This window comes from Oncorhynchus gorbuscha, linkage group LG06 (assembly GCF_021184085.1).
Source record: "Oncorhynchus gorbuscha isolate QuinsamMale2020 ecotype Even-year linkage group LG06, OgorEven_v1.0, whole genome shotgun sequence".
NCBI lineage: Eukaryota > Metazoa > Chordata > Actinopteri > Salmoniformes > Salmonidae > Oncorhynchus > Oncorhynchus gorbuscha.
This window is the reverse complement of record NC_060178.1, coordinates 86,194,469-86,214,036: the sequence shown is the minus strand read 5'-3', so window position 1 is coordinate 86,214,036 and position 19,568 is coordinate 86,194,469. Positions and strand designations below refer to the sequence as shown.

Genomic DNA, 19,568 nt, shown 5'->3' with positions numbered 1-19,568 from the left:
ACTCACCTCGGATTAGACAAAGAGCTTCTGGATATCAGGACAGCACCTCGGATTAGACAAAGAGCTTCTGGATATGGACAGCAGGGACTCACTCCTCGGATTAGACAAAGAGCTTCTGGATATCAGGACAGCACCTCGGACTCACCTCGGATTAGACAAAGAGCTTCTGGATACTGGACAGCACCTCGGACTCACCTCGGATTAGACAAAGAGCTTCTGGATACTGGACAGCAACTCGGACTCACCTCGGATTAGACAAAGAGCTTCTGGATATCAGGACAGCACCTCGGACTCACCTCGGATTAGACAAAGAGCTTCTGGATACTGGACAGCACCTCGGACTCACCTCGGATTACATTTAATTTATTTAGATTAGACAAAGACTTTTTCTTCAACAAGCAAGACGCACAGGACATTCTCCAAACACCCGACAGGGCCAACATCCCTGTTATTTGCAAGAGGAAGCGACATCACCCAGTACATCACTGGGGCTAAGCTGCCATCCAGGACCTCTACACCAGGCGGTGTCAGAGGAAGGCCCTAAACATTGTCAAAGACCCCAGTCACCCACCCCAGTCATAGACTGTTCTCTCTACTACCGCATGGCAAGCGGTACCCTGAGTGCCAAGTCTAGGACAAAAAGTATTCTCAACAGTTTAACCCCCAAGCCATAAGACTCAAGAACAGGTAATCATACCCGGATTATTTGCATTGTGTGCAGCCCCCCAACCTCCCCAACACCTCTTTTTATGCTGCTGCTACTCTCTGTTTATCATATATGCAGTCACTTTAACTATACATTCATGTACATACTACCTCAATTTTTTTTTTTTTTTTTAGTTATTTTTTTTTTTACAGGGACAGTGCACATTAATCAACGTTTCAGTAAAAGTGCCGGTTTTAGCCAGCCGGCTAATTTTCAACCTCAGTCCCTGGGCAGGTTATTAAAAACAATTACAATATAGACAATAGCACCATAGAACAAGCAAGACATAGCAACATAGGACAAACAAGACATAGCATACAGACAGAGCAACATAGAACAAAAAGCAACAAAACAAAATTCATAAAAGCAACAAATTGGGCCGACCAACCAGTGCTTCCTCATATTGGCTAACCAGGCTATCTGCATTGTGTCCCACCCACCACCCGCCAACCCCTCTTTTACGCTACCGCTACTGCTACTCTCTGTTCATCATATATGCATAGTAACTTTAACCATATCTACATGTACATACTACCTCAATCAGCCTGACTAACCAGTGTCTGTATGTAGCCTCACTACTTTTATAGCCTCGCTACTGTATATAGCCTGCCTTTTACTGTTATTTTATTTCTTTACCTACCTGTTGTTCACCTAATACCTTTTTTGCACTATTGGTTAGAGCCTGTAAGTAAGCATTTCACTGTTGTATTCAGCGTATGTGTCAAATAAACTATGATTTGATTTGATTTGTCAATCCAACATGATTTCTGCCGCACCCAAAACAACTTAACTCGGGACTGGGAAATCTGACTTCAATGAGTTCAAGACAACTGGGAACTCAGGAAAAGGGTTCCCGAGTGGCGCAGTGGTCTAAGGCACATCATCTCAGCGCAAGAGGCGTCACTACAGTCCCCTGTTTGAACCCAGGCTGAATCATATTCTGCTGTGATTGTGAGTCCCATAGGGCGGCACACAATTGGCCCAGTGCCGCCGAGGTAGGCTGTAATTGTAAATAAGAATTTGTTCGTAACTGACTTGCAGAGTTAAATATAGGTATAAATAAAAATGAGCTCCGACTGGGAAAGTAAATTTAAACGGTCATCCAACTCGGAAATGTAAGTTGGGAACTCGGGCCTCTTTCTAGAGCTATGACCTGAAGATCACTGATGTCATCATGATTCAACCTTTTTTTCCAAGAGTTCCCAGTTGTCTTGAAAGCACCAAAAACCCAGAGAATGCATGACTTTGATGATCAAATTTGTCCAAAAAGTACTGCCGCGCCACCTTCAAGTAAGCACAGCACTAGAATGTGAGTCCAAAAATATATTGTACGTTGCTGCATAAATTATGTAATATGCCAGGGAGATATGTATACTGTAGCTAAGAAAGTAATACTAAATGTATGCTTTGTAGTAAGCTGTTAGTAGCCCATTTGCCTCACCCTAATAATTTGGTCTATTTTCCTTCTTAATTTTGCCTACTGTTTTGAATTGGTGGTGCACATGTAGCCTATAACCTGTTTTAGAGAAATGTAATCATTGAATTTTGTAAGAGATTTCATTGTCTGCTTATATGCCCCCTTTATTTATCCTACACTTTGGACTTGGTGTACAGGGAGAACACTGTAAGAACGGCACGTTCTGAAATCTGTTGCTGTATATTTGAAAAGTGTTGAACAAATAGTTATATTGACTACGTCTGTCCTAGCTCACTCATTGATTGCCTCTTATCCGCTTGTCGTCCCCTTATGCCATAGTTTGCACATCTCAATTCTCAGTAGAAACCACAATTGTTTAAGCAAGTCAGCCATATCAGCTATGTTTTTTTAAAGGCAGTAAATGAGACTGAATGAACTGTTTTGCTGCCAGACAAGGCTCAGCTGATAGCCAGGTTTAGCAGTGGTAAGGTGTTGGGACTGCTGTTCGGTCTCTGCTGTTGGGACAGTTTGTGGGCACAGTTTGTCACCGTTACAGTGCAATTAATATATTGTTTAGTATTGTGTAGTGGCTTTGCTGGCATGCATCCCCACCATTTTTGTGTTTGTTTGCATGCTAAAAATTGCCAGTGGGGTTAGGGTTAAGGTAAGAGTATGGTTTTTGAATAGGACTGAATTGTGTGTCCCCACAAGTTTTACAAGACACACACTGTCTCTCTGTGTTTCTCTCTGACGCACTACCATCCCATTAGCTCAGCTACCGTTTCCAAAGCAGAGGGAACTGAACTCTGTGTGTGAGTCTTTTTTGGGGGGGTTGTATGTGGATCCCGAATGGCGCAGCAGTCTATGGCACTGCATCTCAGTGCTTGAGGTGTCACTACAGACACCCTGGTTCATATTCAGGCTCTATCACAATCGGCTGTGATTGGGAGTTCCATAGGGCGGCGCACAATTGGCCCAGCGTCGTCCGGGTTTGGCCGGTGTAGGCCATCATTGTAAATAGGAATTTGTTCTCAACCGACTTGCCTGGTTAAATAAAGGTTACGTGTGGATGCCAAAGTTCAAGTTTCGTGTTTTAGTAGTCGTATGTACAGGATACACATGGTATATACTGTACAATGAAAGGCTTACTTGCAGGTTCCTTCTGGACAATGCAACAACAATAATAAAAGATAAGAATACGTACATAAAGTAAATGGCTCAGTAGAATAGATTACACATTTTAGCATAAATATAACACAGTAAGGCACAATTTATAGCCCAATATTTACACGTGTTTGGGGGAAGGAGGGATTGGGGGTCAAGTGTGTGTGTCTTTTTGTGTGTCTGTGTGTCTGTGTGCGTGTTGTTGTTGTTTACCTGTGAGAAGCTTGGCCCTGTCATGCTGTATGGGCGCTGTTGTCTGCTGTGTGCCATCGCAGCACTCTGTGCCAACAGGCGAGATGACATACCGTAGTCAGGGGGAGGGGCACTTGCCATGTCCTCTCTCTCCAACAGGTTGCCTGTGCTGCTGCTCTTACCATGGTGGAGACTGGAAACAGACATACAGTCAGTTAGCTACACACAGACTGAAATGAGAATAGCTGATTACTGGAACCAGACATAATTAGACAAAGACATAGCCAGAACTGAAAATAACTGATCTCACATGAACAGATCATTTTCTAATGAATAACACAAAGATGAGCACTAAAGGCCTGTTTCCTTGCAAATACCCAACACAATACTGCAAACAAAAAGAGAAAACGTACTTGTTGACTCGTAGTTTGTCGCTTTCAGTCTCGGGGATGACACGTGTGTAAGAGAAAGGGAACCAGCCCCGCCTGATGAGGAGACACAAGGATTCAACAACAGCAACAGTAATTCAACATTGACAGCAGCATTTTACAACAAAACCAAGAGTTAGGAAACTTACTGTATGATTTCATATCTCATGTAAAGATTCACCCTAATAAATACCATTAAGAAGATGCTTTTCTCCAGAGCAACTTAGTCATGCGCGCATACATTTTTCAAGTATAGGTGGTCCCGAGAATCAAACCCCACTATTGTGGCATTGCCAGTGACATGCTCTACCAACTGAGCTTCAGAGGACCACCAACTAAATGTTACTCATGGTGCCATAGACAAAGTGAATCAGATGGAGTTAGGCTACTTACATCTTGTTCTTCTCGTTCTCTCCATAGTGCCATCCATCGCGGGCCTCAGGCACCAGCAGGGTGATGACGTCTCCTTCAGAGAAGCTGAGCAGGGTGCTGTTGTCCCCAGCCGCGTGGGAGAAAATGGCCTGGACACGGATACGACCGTTCCTCTCCAGCCCTGCTGCCATAGAGCTAGACCGGGGAAGGGTTCGGGTCTCTGGACCTGGAGGAGCGAGGGAGAAAGAAACAGAGACTATCACAACAAATCTAGGGATGTGTTCATTGGACACCAAAACGGAAGAAAACAGAATGAAACAGGGAGTTACTAGCTGGACATCTTAAGACGTTTCACTACAGTGGGAGCAGAGACTATATCTACAGGTGTAGGATCTTAATTTGACCAGTGTTGTCGCAGCAAAAGAATCCTGAGCAAAAGGATTTGAACATTTAGTCCATAATGTTGCTTGATTGGTGGTTAGGCTGTCTGGCCAAAATTAGGCTACATGAAATGTGCAATACTTTTATTCAAAATCATGATTTTCATACATTTACTGAAAACCTGCATTAATAACACGCGGTTATGTCAGCTCAATCTAAAATTGATACGGATTCAATTGAGCTCCAAGATTTAGTCCTTAGTCCTATACAGATGGACAGTCGGATCCTAATTTTCTCACTCTTTTGTTGTTGAGAATATTCCTGCGATTAATTTAAATCGCTCTATAGCACAGAACTTCTGAGATACAGGTTGAATCAAACCATAAGTATTTTTTCCATTATTCTTAAAGCCTTGCCTCTGCCCTTCACCTCATTTTTATATGAACCTAATTCACCTAGGATTTGTGCCATTTTGCCTGAAAGATATAAACAGACAAATGTTTACAAAATCGTAATTGCTAAAATATACTTAAGTATCAAAAGTAATAATTTCAAATTTCTTATATTAATCAAACCAGATGGTGCCATTTAAAAAAATATGATTTACAGATAGCTAGGGTTCCACTTCAACACTCAGACATCATTACAAATTAAGCATGTGTGTTTAGTGAGTCTGCCAGATCAGAGAAAGTAGGGATGAACAGGGAGGTTCTCTTGAAAAGTGTGTGAATTAGACCATTTTCAGGGAAAATGTACGGAGTAAAAATTACATAATTTTCTTTAGGAATTTTGTGAAGTAAAAGTAAAAGTTGTCAAAAATATAAATAGTAAAGTAAAGTACATATATCCCAAAAAGCTACTTAAGTAGTACTTTATAATCTCTACGGGATCAGTGTCCCTATACTGGAATGGTTGCGCTAACGTGTGCCAGTGTGATTAGCATGACGTTGTAAGTAACAGCAAACTTTCCAGGACATAGACATGTCTTATATAGGCAGAAAGCTGAAATTCTTGTTAATCTAACTGCACTTTCCAATTCACAGTAGCTATTACAGTGAAATAAATACCATTGTTTGAGTAGAGTGCACAACATCAAAAAACATTTTTATGGCAACTGGTTGAATACATTCACCTCTGAAGGTAAATAATGTACTTACATTCATTAATCATGGTCTGATTTGTAATTCTGAGGGTCTCAGAGATAAAAATGTAGCATAGTTTTGTTTGATAAAATGCATTTTTATATTCAAATGTAGGAACTGGGTTCTACAGTTTGAACCCCTGCTGTCTATGGCTCCACACCCACCCCGCCCGGCCATCTAGATGTGTGAAAGTTACTGTATAAGCTAATGATCCATCATATATGACATTCCTGGGAGTCTGTAAACTTACATTTTGTATTACCATATCATTTTTGTATGTTCTCTATAGTTATGTACTTGAAAATGTATAAATTGTCCAATTCGCCACATTTGGGCAGACTTGATACAAAATATTGTCCAGTATTGCAATGCTTCACTGGATCAATCTGAAACACACTACTGCCATCTAATGGCCAAAATTTTAATTGTGCCTAAACGGCAATATTATATTATGGTCTTTCTCTTGCATTTCAAAGATGGAACAAAAACAAAATCAGAAAACACATGTTTTTTTGTTTGTATTATCTTTTACCAGATCAAATGTTTTATGTTCTCCTACATTCATTTCACATTTCCACAAACGTCAAAGTGTTTATTTTCAAATGGCATTAAGTATATGCATATCCTTGCTTCAGGTCCTGAGCTCAAGGCAGTTAGATTTGGGTATTTCATTTTAGACCAAAATTGAAAAAAAGGTTGATCCTTTAATTAATAAAGTATTTTTGCTAAAGTACTTTACACCACTGGTCCCTCTTAGATGTCACATAGGTTGATACGTTTCTATTTATTAATTAATAAAGCCCTTTTACATAAACTCCCACTGTACCTAATATCATTCCTAAACTTTCAGGGGAGGGGATACCTATTCAGTTGCAAAACTGAATGCATTCAACCGAAATGTGTCTTCGTATTTAACCCAACCCCTCTAACTGCAGGTGTACACTGTGATAAAAGGTGGGATAGGAGCCATTACAAGTAGATGGAGGGAAGCTGACAAGATACAAATCTGTTGTTCTGCCCCTGAACAGGCAGTTAACCCACTGCTCCTAGGCTGTCATTGCAAATAAGAATTTGTTTTTAACTGACTTGCCTAGTAAAAGAAAGGTAAAATAAAAAAGTATCTAATTCTTGAAGGTCACAAACAAGCAGTTCAGTCACCAAGGTCTTTGTGACTGTATTCTGTAATATTCTAACTTGACTGCCTATATTGCGGAATGCCATTGAGCCGCATAATGCATTGGTTTTTATAGTACTGTAGTGTAATATTGAATTGCAGTAGCTAACTGTAAGATTTTAGAAAAACATTTTCATCAATTTGTTCCACATGTGTACATGTGTTTCCGGTGCCCAACTCTGAGGGCCTCTCAAAATGTTTATGGAGCTCCGCTATCCTGGTCCTCCTTACCCATGGTGGTGTTGCTCTTGGCAGGGGCGTTCTTGCGTACGGGTAGGGTGTTGGAGTAGACCTCGCTGCCCTGTCTGTGGGGCTGGGAGTGGTGCTGGGAGGAGGCCTTAGCCACCTGGGACTGTAGGGCCTGAGCCTGTAGGGCCTGAGCCTGGGCTTGGGCCATCTTCCCCTCCATCCAGTGTTGGTAGTCCTCCCCTCCTCCCCCTCCTGCTCCTCCATGCGCCCCTGCAGTTCCGTTCATTATGGGCATCCCTCCGTCCACTCCTCCTGGTCCCATTAGACGCTGAAGGGAAGGAGGTAGGGAGGAGGGAAGGAAGGAAAGCGTTGATTTGTTGATTTGTTAAGCAAAGATGGTGGATAAATTAAGATGAACTACTTTAGCCATTTAAGCCATTAAGCCATTTACCATATCATATTTTTACAAGGTTCCTGTCTGTGTAAGAGGCCGTTCCCTTTTCGCTTGAGCATGCTTTCCTGTGTGAGCTCACGGTTCCTCCATAATCTCTGACATGCTCACATGAGAGAGGGAACAGCTGGCTCTGGTCTACTTATTGTCCCGTCCCTGCTCGTATGTGTTCAATTCAACCTCACACTTGGGTCTATATATTATGAACTGTACCCAGAACTCACCCTGTCGAATTTCAACTGAAATTGTGCAAGATTAAACAGCGCTGACAATTCCATTAGGAATTAGGGAATTAGGGAATTTAGCTAGCTAAATTGTACAGCCAACATTTTGTCTACATTGATGCTGTTACAATCACCAAACTGTTGGATAAACAAATAATTTGTGAAACCATGATGTGATGTATGAAAGGATTGGATTTTGCATGCAATTTAAATGTGGTTTGAGTTGTTTTACGTATAAGCAAATTTGATTGAGATGATCTCACTGCAATACTGTGCTCATGTTGCCTGATATAGGTGTTTCAAAGAACTGTCAGTCAAGGTGAGCTACCTGCCCACTCAGTCTGTCTTTTTACACTTCCTGATTGGAAATGAGAGAAAAAGTATGTTTTCTCAAAGTCTGAGTATATTTATTGTAAAAAAAAATTATGGGTGATGTTTTAGTCAATTGTACATGGGAATCAGGATGACTGTGCGGGACCTTTAAGCGCGAGGCTCAACTTCTCGGCTGTTTTGTTCCCGTGGCTACGACATTGTAAAGGCGTGAAGCAAACCAGTGCAGATACTGTGTGTGACCGTGAAGTCGTGCATCTCGCTCATCGCAATATATGCAGTGCTGCTCGTGGCAACATACAGTACCAGTCAAAAGTTTGACAACACCCACTCAAGGGTTTTTCTTTGTTTTCACTATTTTCTACATTGTAGAATAATAGTGAAGATATCAAAACTATGAAATACGGAATGTTGTGTTATAATAACTGGATGTGCTGCCATCATTAGTTTATTTTATATTTTGGCCGTTTTCAGACCGTGCCAATTACTATTGGAATTTTTTTTGCTGTGTTGGTGGACAAATTCTGATAAAAAATAAAACAAGTCTATTCCATTTGGCTGATTTTATATAATATTATATATATATATTTAGTAACCAAAAAATGTAGTGACCAAAAAAGTGTTAAACAAATCAAAATATATTCTTCAAAGTAGCCACCCTTTGCCTTGATGATAGCTTTGCACACTCTTGGCATTCTCTCAACCAAGCCAACTGACATTTACTCCTGAGGTGCTGACTTGCTGCACCCTCGACAACTACTGTGATTATTATTATTTGACCATGCTGGTCATTTATGAACATTTGAACATGTTCTGTTATAATCCCCACCCGGCACAGCCAGAAGAGGACTGACCACCCCTCATAGCCTGGTTCCTCTCTAGGTTTCTTCCTAGGTTTTGGCCTTTCTAGGGAGTTTTTCCTAGCCACTGTGCTTCTACACCTGCATTGCTTGCTGTTTGGGGTTTTAGGCTGGGTTTCTGTGACAGCACTTTGATATATCAGCTGATGTAAAAAGGGCTATGTAAATAAATTTGATTTGATTTGAACCAGCTTCATGAGGTAGTCACCTGGAATGCATTTCAATTAACAGGTGCGCCTTGTTAAAAGTTAATTTGTGGAATTTCTTTCCTTCTTAATGCGTTTCAGAGAATAATTTGTGTTGTGACAAGGAAGAGGGTGGTATACAGAAAATAACCCTATTTGGTAAAAGACCAAGTCAAGAACAGCTCTAATAAGCAAAGAGAAATGACAGTCCGTTATTACTTTAAGACATCAAAGTCAGTCAATACGGAAAATGTAGTCGCAAAAAACATCAACCGCTATGGTGAAACTGGCTCTCATGAGGAAGACCCAGAGTTAACTCTGCTGCAGAGGATAAGTTGAAAAGAGTTACCAGCATCAGAAATTTCAGCTCAAATAAATGCTTCACAGAGTTCAAGTAACAGACACATCTCAACATCAACTGTCAGAGGACCGGGGCTGTTTTTGGTTCGAGCTAGGCACCTTAGTTAAAGCTACATCATACAATAACATTCTGGACAATTCTGTGCTTCCAACTTTGTGGCAACAGGTAATGTAGTGTATTACTGTACCACACACACACACACACACACACACACACACACACACACACACACACACACACACACACACACACACACACACACACACACACACACACACACACACACACACACACACACACACACACACACACACACACACACACACACACACACACACACACACACAACATCATAATTATAATAAGACAGAAGACTGGAGAAGAGGTAGGGTGTGAAAGAACCATGGCCCAACAGCTCCAAGGAACATGTTTCTGTTTCTTCCTACTGGCAACATTTTAATTAGCATGCGGCACTAACAACTTTACTTGCATCAGCATATGTTTGTTTGTGTGTGTGTGTGTGTGTGTGTGTGTGTGTGTGTGTGTGTGTGTGTGTGTGTGTGTGTGTGTGTGTGTGTGTGTGTGTGTGTGTGTGTGTGTGTGTGTGTGTGTGTGTGTGTGTGTGTGTGTGTGTGTGTGTGTGTCAAAGGGGTTCTGTGTTCTGAAGGAGAAGCTCTGAGAGACTCCGTAATGGAATCCCAACATCCTGGGGCATCGCTAGGCAACAGACTCAACAAGCTCTCACAGTCTCACAGCAGAATTAGACGTTCAGCCACGTTCTCCAAATGTCAAATTTCGAAGTTGCTCCAAATATCAAATTTAGAAGTTAAGGGGTTAGTCACTCATTACAAATGGTTAAGGTAAGGGTTAAGGTTTGGGATAGAGTTTAAACATTACATTCAGTCACTGATTACAAAGGGTTAAGGTACTAATCAAATCACATACACAAATGTAGCAGATGTTATTGCGGGTGTAGTGAAATGCTTGTGTTCCTAGCTCCAACAGTGCAGTAGCATCTAACAGTGCAGTAGTATCTGAAAATGGTTCACAACAATACATACAAAGCTACAAGTAAAACAATGGAATTAAGAAATATATAAATATTAGATTGAGCAATGTCAGAGTGGCATTGACTAAAATACAGTAGAATATAATACAGTATGTACATATGAGATAAGTAAAGCAGTATGTAAACATTATTAAAGTGACTAATGTCCATTATTAAAGTGACAAGTGTCCCATTATTAAAGTGGTCAGTGATTCCAAGTCTATCTATATAGGGCAGCAGACTGTAAGGTTCAGGCTTGCGTAACCGGGTGGAAGCTGGCTAGTGATGGCTATTCAACAGTCTGATGGCCTTAAGATTGAAAAACAGCTTCGGTCTCTCAGGCCCAGCTTTGATGCACCTGTACTGACCTCGCCCTCTGGATGATAGCGCGATGAACAGGCCGTGGCTCGGGTGGTTGATGTCCTTGATGATATTTTTCGGCCTTCCTGTCACAACAGGTGCTGTAGGTGTCCTGGATGGCAGGTAGTTTGCACCCGCTAATATGTTGGGCAGACTGCACCACCCTCTGGAGAACACTGTGGTTGCGGGCGGTGCAGTTGCCGTACCAGGCGGTGATACAGCCTGACAGGATGCTCTCAATTGTGCATCTATAGAAGTTTGTGAGGGTTTTAGGGGCCAAGCCACATTTTTTCAGCCTCTTGAGGATGAAGAGGTGCTGTTGTGCCTTCTTCACCACACTGTCTGTGTGGGTGGACCATTTCAGATCATCAGTGATGTGTACGATGAGGGACTAGAAGCTTTTCACCTTCACTGCGGTCCCATCGATGTGGATAGGGGCGTGCTCCCTCTGCAGTTTCCTGTAGTCAACAATCAGATACTTTATTTTGTTGACATTGAGTGAGAGGTTATTTCCTGGCACCACTCTCCCAGGGGCCTCACCTCCTCCCTGTAGGCTGTCTCGTCATTGTTGGTAATCAGGCCCAATACTGTTGTGTCATCTGCAAACTTGATGATTGAGTTGGAGGCGTGTGTGGCCACGCAGTCGTGGGTGAACAGGGAGTACAGGAGGGGGCTGAGCATGTACACTTGTGGGGCCCCTGTGTTGCGGATCAGCGAAGTGAAGGTGTTGTGTCCTACCTTCACCACTTGGGCGCAGCCCGTCAGGCAGTCCAGGACCAAGTTTCACAGGTCGGGGTTCAGACCCAGGTCCCCGAACATAATGATGAGCTTGGAGGGTACTATGGTGTTGAATGCTGAGCTATAGTTAATGAATAGCATTCTTATAATAATAATATATGCCATTTAGCGGACACTTTTATCCAAAGCGACTTACAGTCATGTGTGCATACATTCTACGTATGGGTGGTCTCGGGAATCGAACCCACTACCCTGGCGTTACAAGCACCATGCTCTACCAACTGAGCTACAGAAGGACCACCATTCTTACATAGGTATTCCTCTTGTCGAGATGGGATAGGGCAGTGTGCAGTGCGATGGCATCGTCTGTGGATCTATTGGGGCAGTAAGAAAATGTAAGTGGGTCTAGGGCAGGGGTGGGCAACTCCAGTCCTCGAGGGCCTGATTTGGTGTCACACTTTTTCTCTATCTCAAGCAAAAACAGCTAATTAATCAAATTGCATTCTAAATTGAAGATCATGATTAGTTTATTATTGGAGTCGGGTGTGTTACCTGGAGCTGGGGCAAAACTGTGACACCAATCAGGCCCTTGAGGACTGGAATTGCCCATCCCTGACCTCGGGTATCAGGTAAGTTAGAGGTGATATAATCCTTAATTAGCCTCTCAAAGCACTTCATGATGACAGAAGTGAGTACTACGGGGAGATAGTCATTTAGTTCAGTTACCTTTGCTTTCTTGGGTACAGGAACAATTGTTGACATCTTGAAAGCAAGTGGGGACAGCAGATTGGGATATGGAGATTGAATATGTCCGTAAACACTCCAGCCAGCTGGTCTGCGTATGCTCTGAGGACGCGGCTAGGGATGCTGTCTGAGCCAGCAGCCTTGTGAGGGTTAACATGCTTAATGTGTTTGAGCCAATCAGTTGTGTTGTGACAAGGTAGGGGTGGTATCCAGAAGATAGTCCTATTTGGTAAAAGACCAAGTCCATATGAAGAACAGCTCAAATAAGCAAAAATAAATGACAGTCCATCATTACTTTAAGACATGAAGGTCAGTCAATTCCCAAAATTTCAAGAACTTTGAAGGTTTCTTCAAGTGCAGTTGCAAAAACCATCAAGTACTATGATGAAACTGGCTCTCATGAGGACCGCCACAGGAAAGGAAGACCCAGAGTTACCTCTGCTGCAGAGGATAAGTTCATTGGAGTTACCAGCCTTAGAAATTGCAGCTCAAATAAATGCTTCACAGAGTTCAAGTAACGGACACATCTTCACAGAGTTCAAGTAACGGTTCAAGTAACGGAACATCAACTGTTCAGAGGAGACTGTGTGAACAGGCTTTCAAGGTTGATTTGCTGCAAAGAAACCACTACTAAAGAACACCAATAAGAAGAAGAGACTTGCTTGGGCCAACAAACATGAGCAATGGACATTAGACCAGTGGAAATCTGTCTGTCCTTTGATCTGATGAGTTCAAATCTGACATTTTTGGTTCCAACCGAAAATCTTTATGAGATGCAAAGTAGGTGAACGGATGATCTCTGTATGTGTGGTTCCCACCGTGAAGCATGGAGGAGGTGGTGTGATGGTGCTTTGCTGGTGACACTGTCTGTGATTTATTTAGAATTCAAGGCACACTTAACCAGCATGGCTACCACAGCATTCTGAGGCAATACACCATCCCATCTGGTTTGCGCTTAGTGGGAGTATCATTTGTTTTTCAACAGGACAATGATCCAATACACACCTCCAGGCTGTGTAAGGGCTATTTGACCAAGGAGAGTGATGGAGTGCTGTATCAGATGACCTGGCCTCCACAATCATCTGACCTCAACCCAATTGAGATGGTTTGGGATGAGTTGGACCACAGAGTGAAGGAAAAGCAGCCAACAAGGGCTCAGCATATGTGGGAACTCCTTCAAGACTGTTGGAAAAGCATTCCCCGTGAAGCTAGTTGAGAGAATGCCAAGAGTGTGCAAAGCTGTCATCAAGGCAAATGGTGGCTACTTTGAAGAATCTCAAATATAAAATATATTTTGATTTGTTTAACACTTTATATGTGTTATTTCATATTTAGCAGACAAGATTTGCTTAGAATTCCGTGGCATTATTTTATAGTATGAAGAATATAAGTGAACCAAGCTGAATAAAATATACTGTAGACACCTTAGGAAAGCCACAGAAAAAGGAATCTGGTTGATATCCCTTTCAATGGTCAATAGGGATGCATAGGAACATAGAGCTTTCAAAATAAGAGTCACTTCCTGATTGGATTGTTCTCAGGCTTTCGCCTGAAATATCAGTTCTGTTATACTCACAGACAATATTTTTTTACAGTTTTGAAGTTTCTATCCTAAGCTGTCAATTATATGCATATTCTAGCATCTGGTCCAGAGAAATAGACCGTTTACTTTGGGAACGTTATTTCCAAAAATAAAAGTAGTGCCCCCTAGCTTCAAGAGGTTAAATGTCTTACGTTGGCCACGGTGAAGGAGAGCCCACAGTTCTTGGTAGTGGGCAGCGTCGGTGGCACTGTGTTATCCACGAAGTGGGCGAAGGTGTTTAGCTTGTCCGGGAGCAAGACGTCGTTGTGCGCTACGTGGCTGGTTTTCCCTTTCTAGTCCGTGATTGTCTGTAGACCCTGACACATACATCTCTGTACTGACATTTTGCCTGTTTGTCTTATGTAGGGAATAACTACAGTGTTTCTATTCAGCCATATTCCCAGTCACCTTGCCATAGTTAAATGTGGTGGTTTTCCCTTTCAGTTTTGCAAGGTTTGGGATAGGTTTAAAACATTACTTTCGGGCACTCATTACAAAGGGTTAAGAAAAGGGTTAAGGTTTGGGATAGGTTTAAAACATTACTTTCGGGCACTCATTACAAAGGGTTAAGAAAAGGGTTAAGGTTTGGGATAGGGATAAAACCAAAAATTAAAAAACAGTGTCCACTACTGGGATCAAACACGTAAAATAGTGATCCAGAGTCATGGGATTACGCCCATCCACAACCCTCGTCTACTGGATGGTAATAGTGCTCACTGTTGCCCCTAGTGGCCAGTTTGGAAGGCATTTCCCGATGTCCTCAGGACATGGACAGTCGTCCAATTTCGACCTCAATCTTGAATGACCTAGCTGACAGAATAGCTGGTGGTGTTAATTTAATTAAGGTTCGTCATTAGAGCTGCAGCCCACAAACCTGCTGTGTGCTTCAAGACTCAAGAATACCCACTCAATCACTAATGCAACACACTGTTACAGAGGTTCGTACACAAACACAGGCACTCACACAAAGCTCTTCAAAGCTTCATAATCAAAAACACAATTAGTTATGATGAGCAACAATTGATGCCTGTGGCACTCGATTAGCTGAATGTTTCTCTACACCAATAGGGCTGAAAAACCATAGCAGCTCTATGTAGATGTAGGATCTTCATTTCAGCCACTTTGTCACAGCAGGAAAATAATCCTGCAGCAACAGGAAATGTGAATTATTATGTGAAATATAATGACTGGAAAAATCTTGTAGGGGTTGATATATTTTTCATTAGGGCAAACCAAGTCTGTCATTATAAAGTGGAAATGACAAACTTTAGAATCCCCTTTAAACCTTGAATACTCTTCAAGTTTTCATTTCCTGCTGTGCAGGAACCTTATCGATGATCAAAATAGATCCTACATCTGTTGCTGTACCATGGTAATAGCACAGTAACATCTTAGTAACAGTGACCCACCTGTTGGGCCATTAGTGCAGCCAGCTCGGGGGGTACAGGCAGAGGCTTGGCCCCGGGGATTGGGTCAGAGATGAGCAGGTTGCCCTTGGAGCCGTGGTGAGTGTGGGAGCCGGACGCCAGGGTACCCCCTGTAGAGGTCATCTGCTGAGCCAGGAGCATGGCACGGTCAGGCAGCTTGGTAGGGTCAGCACACGCCTGCTGCCATGCTGGGATCTTTTGGGCTAGAAGGTCCTTACCCTGGAGAAGAGTGGTAAATAAAAACAAAGGGAGAGAAAGGTGAGACAGGTGAAAGGTGAAAGGTTAGACATTGTGTCGGGTTGAGATAGGTGAATATAGAGATGTTCTGGTGATGGAAGAGGAGTGATTAACAAGGTGTTCCTTTGAACCCACTCAAAAGGTAAGTGATGTGAGGTATGTGTATTTAAGGAGATTTATCAGAAGACTATAGGGTTATAAACAAATCGTTATACTGTGAAAGGTTCACTGATTGAGAACATAACTACATTATCACATCCCAGAGAGAAAGAGAGAGAGAGGAGAGAGAGAGCGAGAAAGAGAGCGAAATAGCGAGAGAGAGGAGAGAAAGAGAGGGAGAAAAAGAAGAGAGAGAGATAGAGAGAGAGAGCTTCACCTCACACCCTCTGCCATATCACCAAACCAAGACATCTTTCTTTCTCGGCTCTGACAGCTCTTCTACGGTATCTATTGGCTGTGGAGCTGAAGCAGCCGTTTCAGAACAAAGCTGTCCACCAGCAGCCTCCCAGGATTATAACACTCAAGGCAGCCTGCGACACCATCTGTAGCCTCTAGGCCTTTCCTCCAGCTCTCTCCTCAACTCTGGGTTTCCTGCTCTAGCTTAACTCTGATCAGTTTTATCCCCACATCCACTCGTTAAAGCTTTCTGAGTTTTAACACAGGCTGTAGTACTCAGCAGGGTTGCCAGATTTCTCCATAAACATAAACACTCTTAGAACCCTGTTTTCTTTGGCTGTCCTCATAGGAGAACCCTTTAGTGTTCCATGTAGAACCCTTTTGGGTTCCATGTTGAACCATATGTTGAAAATGTTCTACATGGAACCCAAAAGTGTTCTAACTTGAACCAAAATGATTCTACATAGAACCAAAGAGGGTTCTTGAAAAGGGTTCTCCTATGAGGACAGCAAAAGAACACATTTAGGTTCTAAATAGCACATTGAGTGTGCCCATTGATACCAAATACCAATTACATTTGTTTGACTGTCAGACAGTATTTATCTAAGTGACATATCTCCTGAGTGGCGCAGTGGTCTAATGCACTGCATCTCAGTGCTAGAGGTGTCACTACAGACCCTGGTTCAATTCCAGGCTGTATCACAAATGGCCGTGATTGGGAGTCCCATAGGGCGGCGCACATTTGGCCCAGCGTCATCTGGGTTAGGACTTGGCCGGTGTAGGCTGTCATTGTAAATAAGAATTTGTTCTTAACTGACTTGTCTAGTTAAATAAAGGTTCAATTTAAAAAATATATCCTCCAATCTTTGTTACTATTTTTCTCTCTGTCCATAGCGTACATAAATATGTCTACCCTTGTTGTCTTCCTTATCGCATTCTGTGTACGAATCAGAGTGCTCGTCCTTGGTCTCTCTCTGTTGGTGGACCGGATAGTGGTGCCAGAAGGTGACTAAGCTCCCAGTTGGCAGTATTGTCTAGGTAATGTACCGTGTCTTGTGTGCGTGGTAGTGTGGCCTGTGGAGCACCTTGCCAGAGAGATGATATAAACTCCACTGGCAGATGGTCTGCCTCTTCATCTTTCATCTCAATACATTTCTTCAACCTGCTCGTTTCGGTTCCCCTGCTCCTACTCATTCACCTTCATTATGGCTGTCTTATACATGGAGGGCACGACCATACAATATTAAGTTGCAGCGTTCTACAGAGTGGACTAGGGAGAGAGAGAGAGAGAGAGGGAGAGAGAGCAAGAGAGAGAGAAAGAGAGAGATAGAGAGAGAGAGGGAGAACCTGTCTGAAGAGTGGGTCCTCTCTCACCCACTCGTCCTATGTGACTCACACAATACGCCCTCAATCGTTCTGTCTTTGTCTCCCTACAACTTCTTTTCATATACAATCTCTCGTTCTCCATATTTCCCTTTTCACAGAGTCTTTCGAAATCGCTTCTAAACTAATTCTCTTTCCCCCTCATTTCTTTCTCTCTATTCCCCTTTCCCTTGGTCTCAAACTCTCTCTCTCTGCTCTCTTTCCCTTGGTCTCAAACTCTCTCTCTCTCTATTCCTCTTTCCCTTGATCTCAAACTCTCTCTCTGCTCTCTTTCCCTTGGTCTCAAACACTCTCTCTCTGCTCTCTTTCCCTTGATCTCAAACACTCTCTCTCTGCTCTCTTTCCCTTGATCTCAAACACTCTCTCTCTGCTCTCTTTCCCTTGATCTCAAACACTCTCTCTCTGCTCTCTTTCCCTTGATCTCAAACACTCTCTCTCTGCTCTCTTTCCCTTGATCTCAAACACTCTCTCTCTGCTCTCTTTCCCTTGATCTCAAACTCTCTCTCTGCTCTCTTTCCCTTGATCTCAAACTCTCTCTCTGCTCTCTTTCCCTTGATCTCAAACTCTCTCTCTGCTCTCTTTCCCTTGATCTCAAACTCTCTCTCTGCTCTCTTTCCCTTGATCTCAAACTCTCTCTCTGCTCTCTTTCCCTTGATCTCAAACTCTCTCTGCTCTCTCCTTGATCTCTCTCTCTCTCTCTCTCTCTCTCTCTCTCTCTCTCTCTCTCTCTCTCTCTCTCTCTCTCTCTCTCTCTCTCTCTCTCTCTCTCTCTCTCTCTCTCTCTCTCTCTCTCTCTCTCTCTCTCTCTCTCTCTCTCTCTCTCTCTCTCTCTCTCTCTCTCCATATCCTCTCCTCCTCTCGCTTTCCACTGCTCAGTCTTTCAGCATTCTCTCACCCCCCTTCCCCTCCTCTTCTCCTCACTCCTCCTGCTCTCCTCCACCTCCCACTGCTCAGTGTCTCAGCTCCCTTCACCCCCCTTCCCCTCCTCACCTTTCTTCTCCTCCACCTCTCCTCCTCTCTCATCCCACTGCTCAGACTATCAGCTCCCCTCATCCCCTCCTCGCTCCCATTCCCTCCTCTCGTTTCTTATCTTCCCCCACCTCTCTCAGTGCACTGCTCAGCCACTGCTCAGTCACTACATAGCACCTTCTAGACAGTGTAGGGTGGAAAAATGTCAGTGCTCCCTGCCTATTCCCTTCGGATCTTAACCAGGAGAGTTTCCAACCCTAGGTACAGAAACTGTTGACACGTAGATGAAAAGGGAAAAGTCAGACTTTGCTCACTTTGCTGTGGTAGGAGCTGCTGTTCTTGGCCACGGCACACTGTCTATCCACCAGGAAACAGTACCTCCTCCTCTCCTCTGACAGTGCATTCTTGTAGCCCTCTGCTGTGAAGTGGTCCAGGTCACTCTGCTTGCTGCTGATGGTCTCAACATACTGAGGAGAGAGAGAGAGGAAGGGAGGATCATGGGGACGGGATGAGCAGAAGCCATAAGGATAGCATATCATGAAGATGCCCCTAAGTCTAGAATCTTGACACCGATCTAAGGTCAGTTTTGTGTGTGTGTGTTTATGTCTCAATGGTTAAGGTTAGTATTGTCTTATTTCCTAGACACAGTATGTAATTAGGAGCAACATTTGTGTCTGTTTGAATCTTCCCACCTAAAAGGATTCAAGATGTGTGGACCTAGAATAAGGTGTCAGCAGCTAAACCAGTGGGGACAATATTGACAGAGAATAGCACATACACATTCTATATATTCTGATTCACTGGTAAACAATGAATGGTACACAATGGAGCACTAATTCCCCAGTGGTACACAATAGAGCACTAATTCCCCAGTGGTACACAATGGAGCACTAATTCCCCAGTGGTACAAAACTGAGCACTAATTCCCCAGTTGTACACAATGGAGCACTAATTCCCCAGTGGTACACAATAGAGCACTAATTCCCCAGTGGTACACAATGGAGCACTAATTCTCCAGTGGTACAAAACTGAGCACTAATTCACTAGTGGTACACAATGGAGCACTAATTCCCCAGTGGTACACAATAGAGCATGAATTCCCCAGTGG

The 19,568-nt window shown here is 43.0% G+C and overlaps 1 protein-coding gene across 6 annotated transcripts in view; it reads right to left on the bottom strand.

The window, feature by feature from the left end:
• Window positions 1-19,568, bottom strand: part of LOC124038466 (brain-specific angiogenesis inhibitor 1-associated protein 2-like) — a 185,740-nt gene that overhangs the window by 17,362 nt on the left and 148,810 nt on the right. For all 6 annotated transcript variants that reach the window (XM_046354383.1, XM_046354380.1, XM_046354384.1 and 3 more), the window contains 6 exons: window positions 18,775-18,927; window positions 15,458-15,694; window positions 7,208-7,493; window positions 4,301-4,505; window positions 3,893-3,964; window positions 3,501-3,672 (listed from right to left, as the gene is read on the bottom strand). In XM_046354383.1, coding sequence (XP_046210339.1) covers window positions 3,501-3,672; window positions 3,893-3,964; window positions 4,301-4,505; window positions 7,208-7,493; window positions 15,458-15,694; window positions 18,775-18,927 — 1,125 coding nt within the window. The remainder of the gene's footprint in view (window positions 1-3,500; window positions 3,673-3,892; window positions 3,965-4,300; window positions 4,506-7,207; window positions 7,494-15,457; window positions 15,695-18,774; window positions 18,928-19,568) is intronic.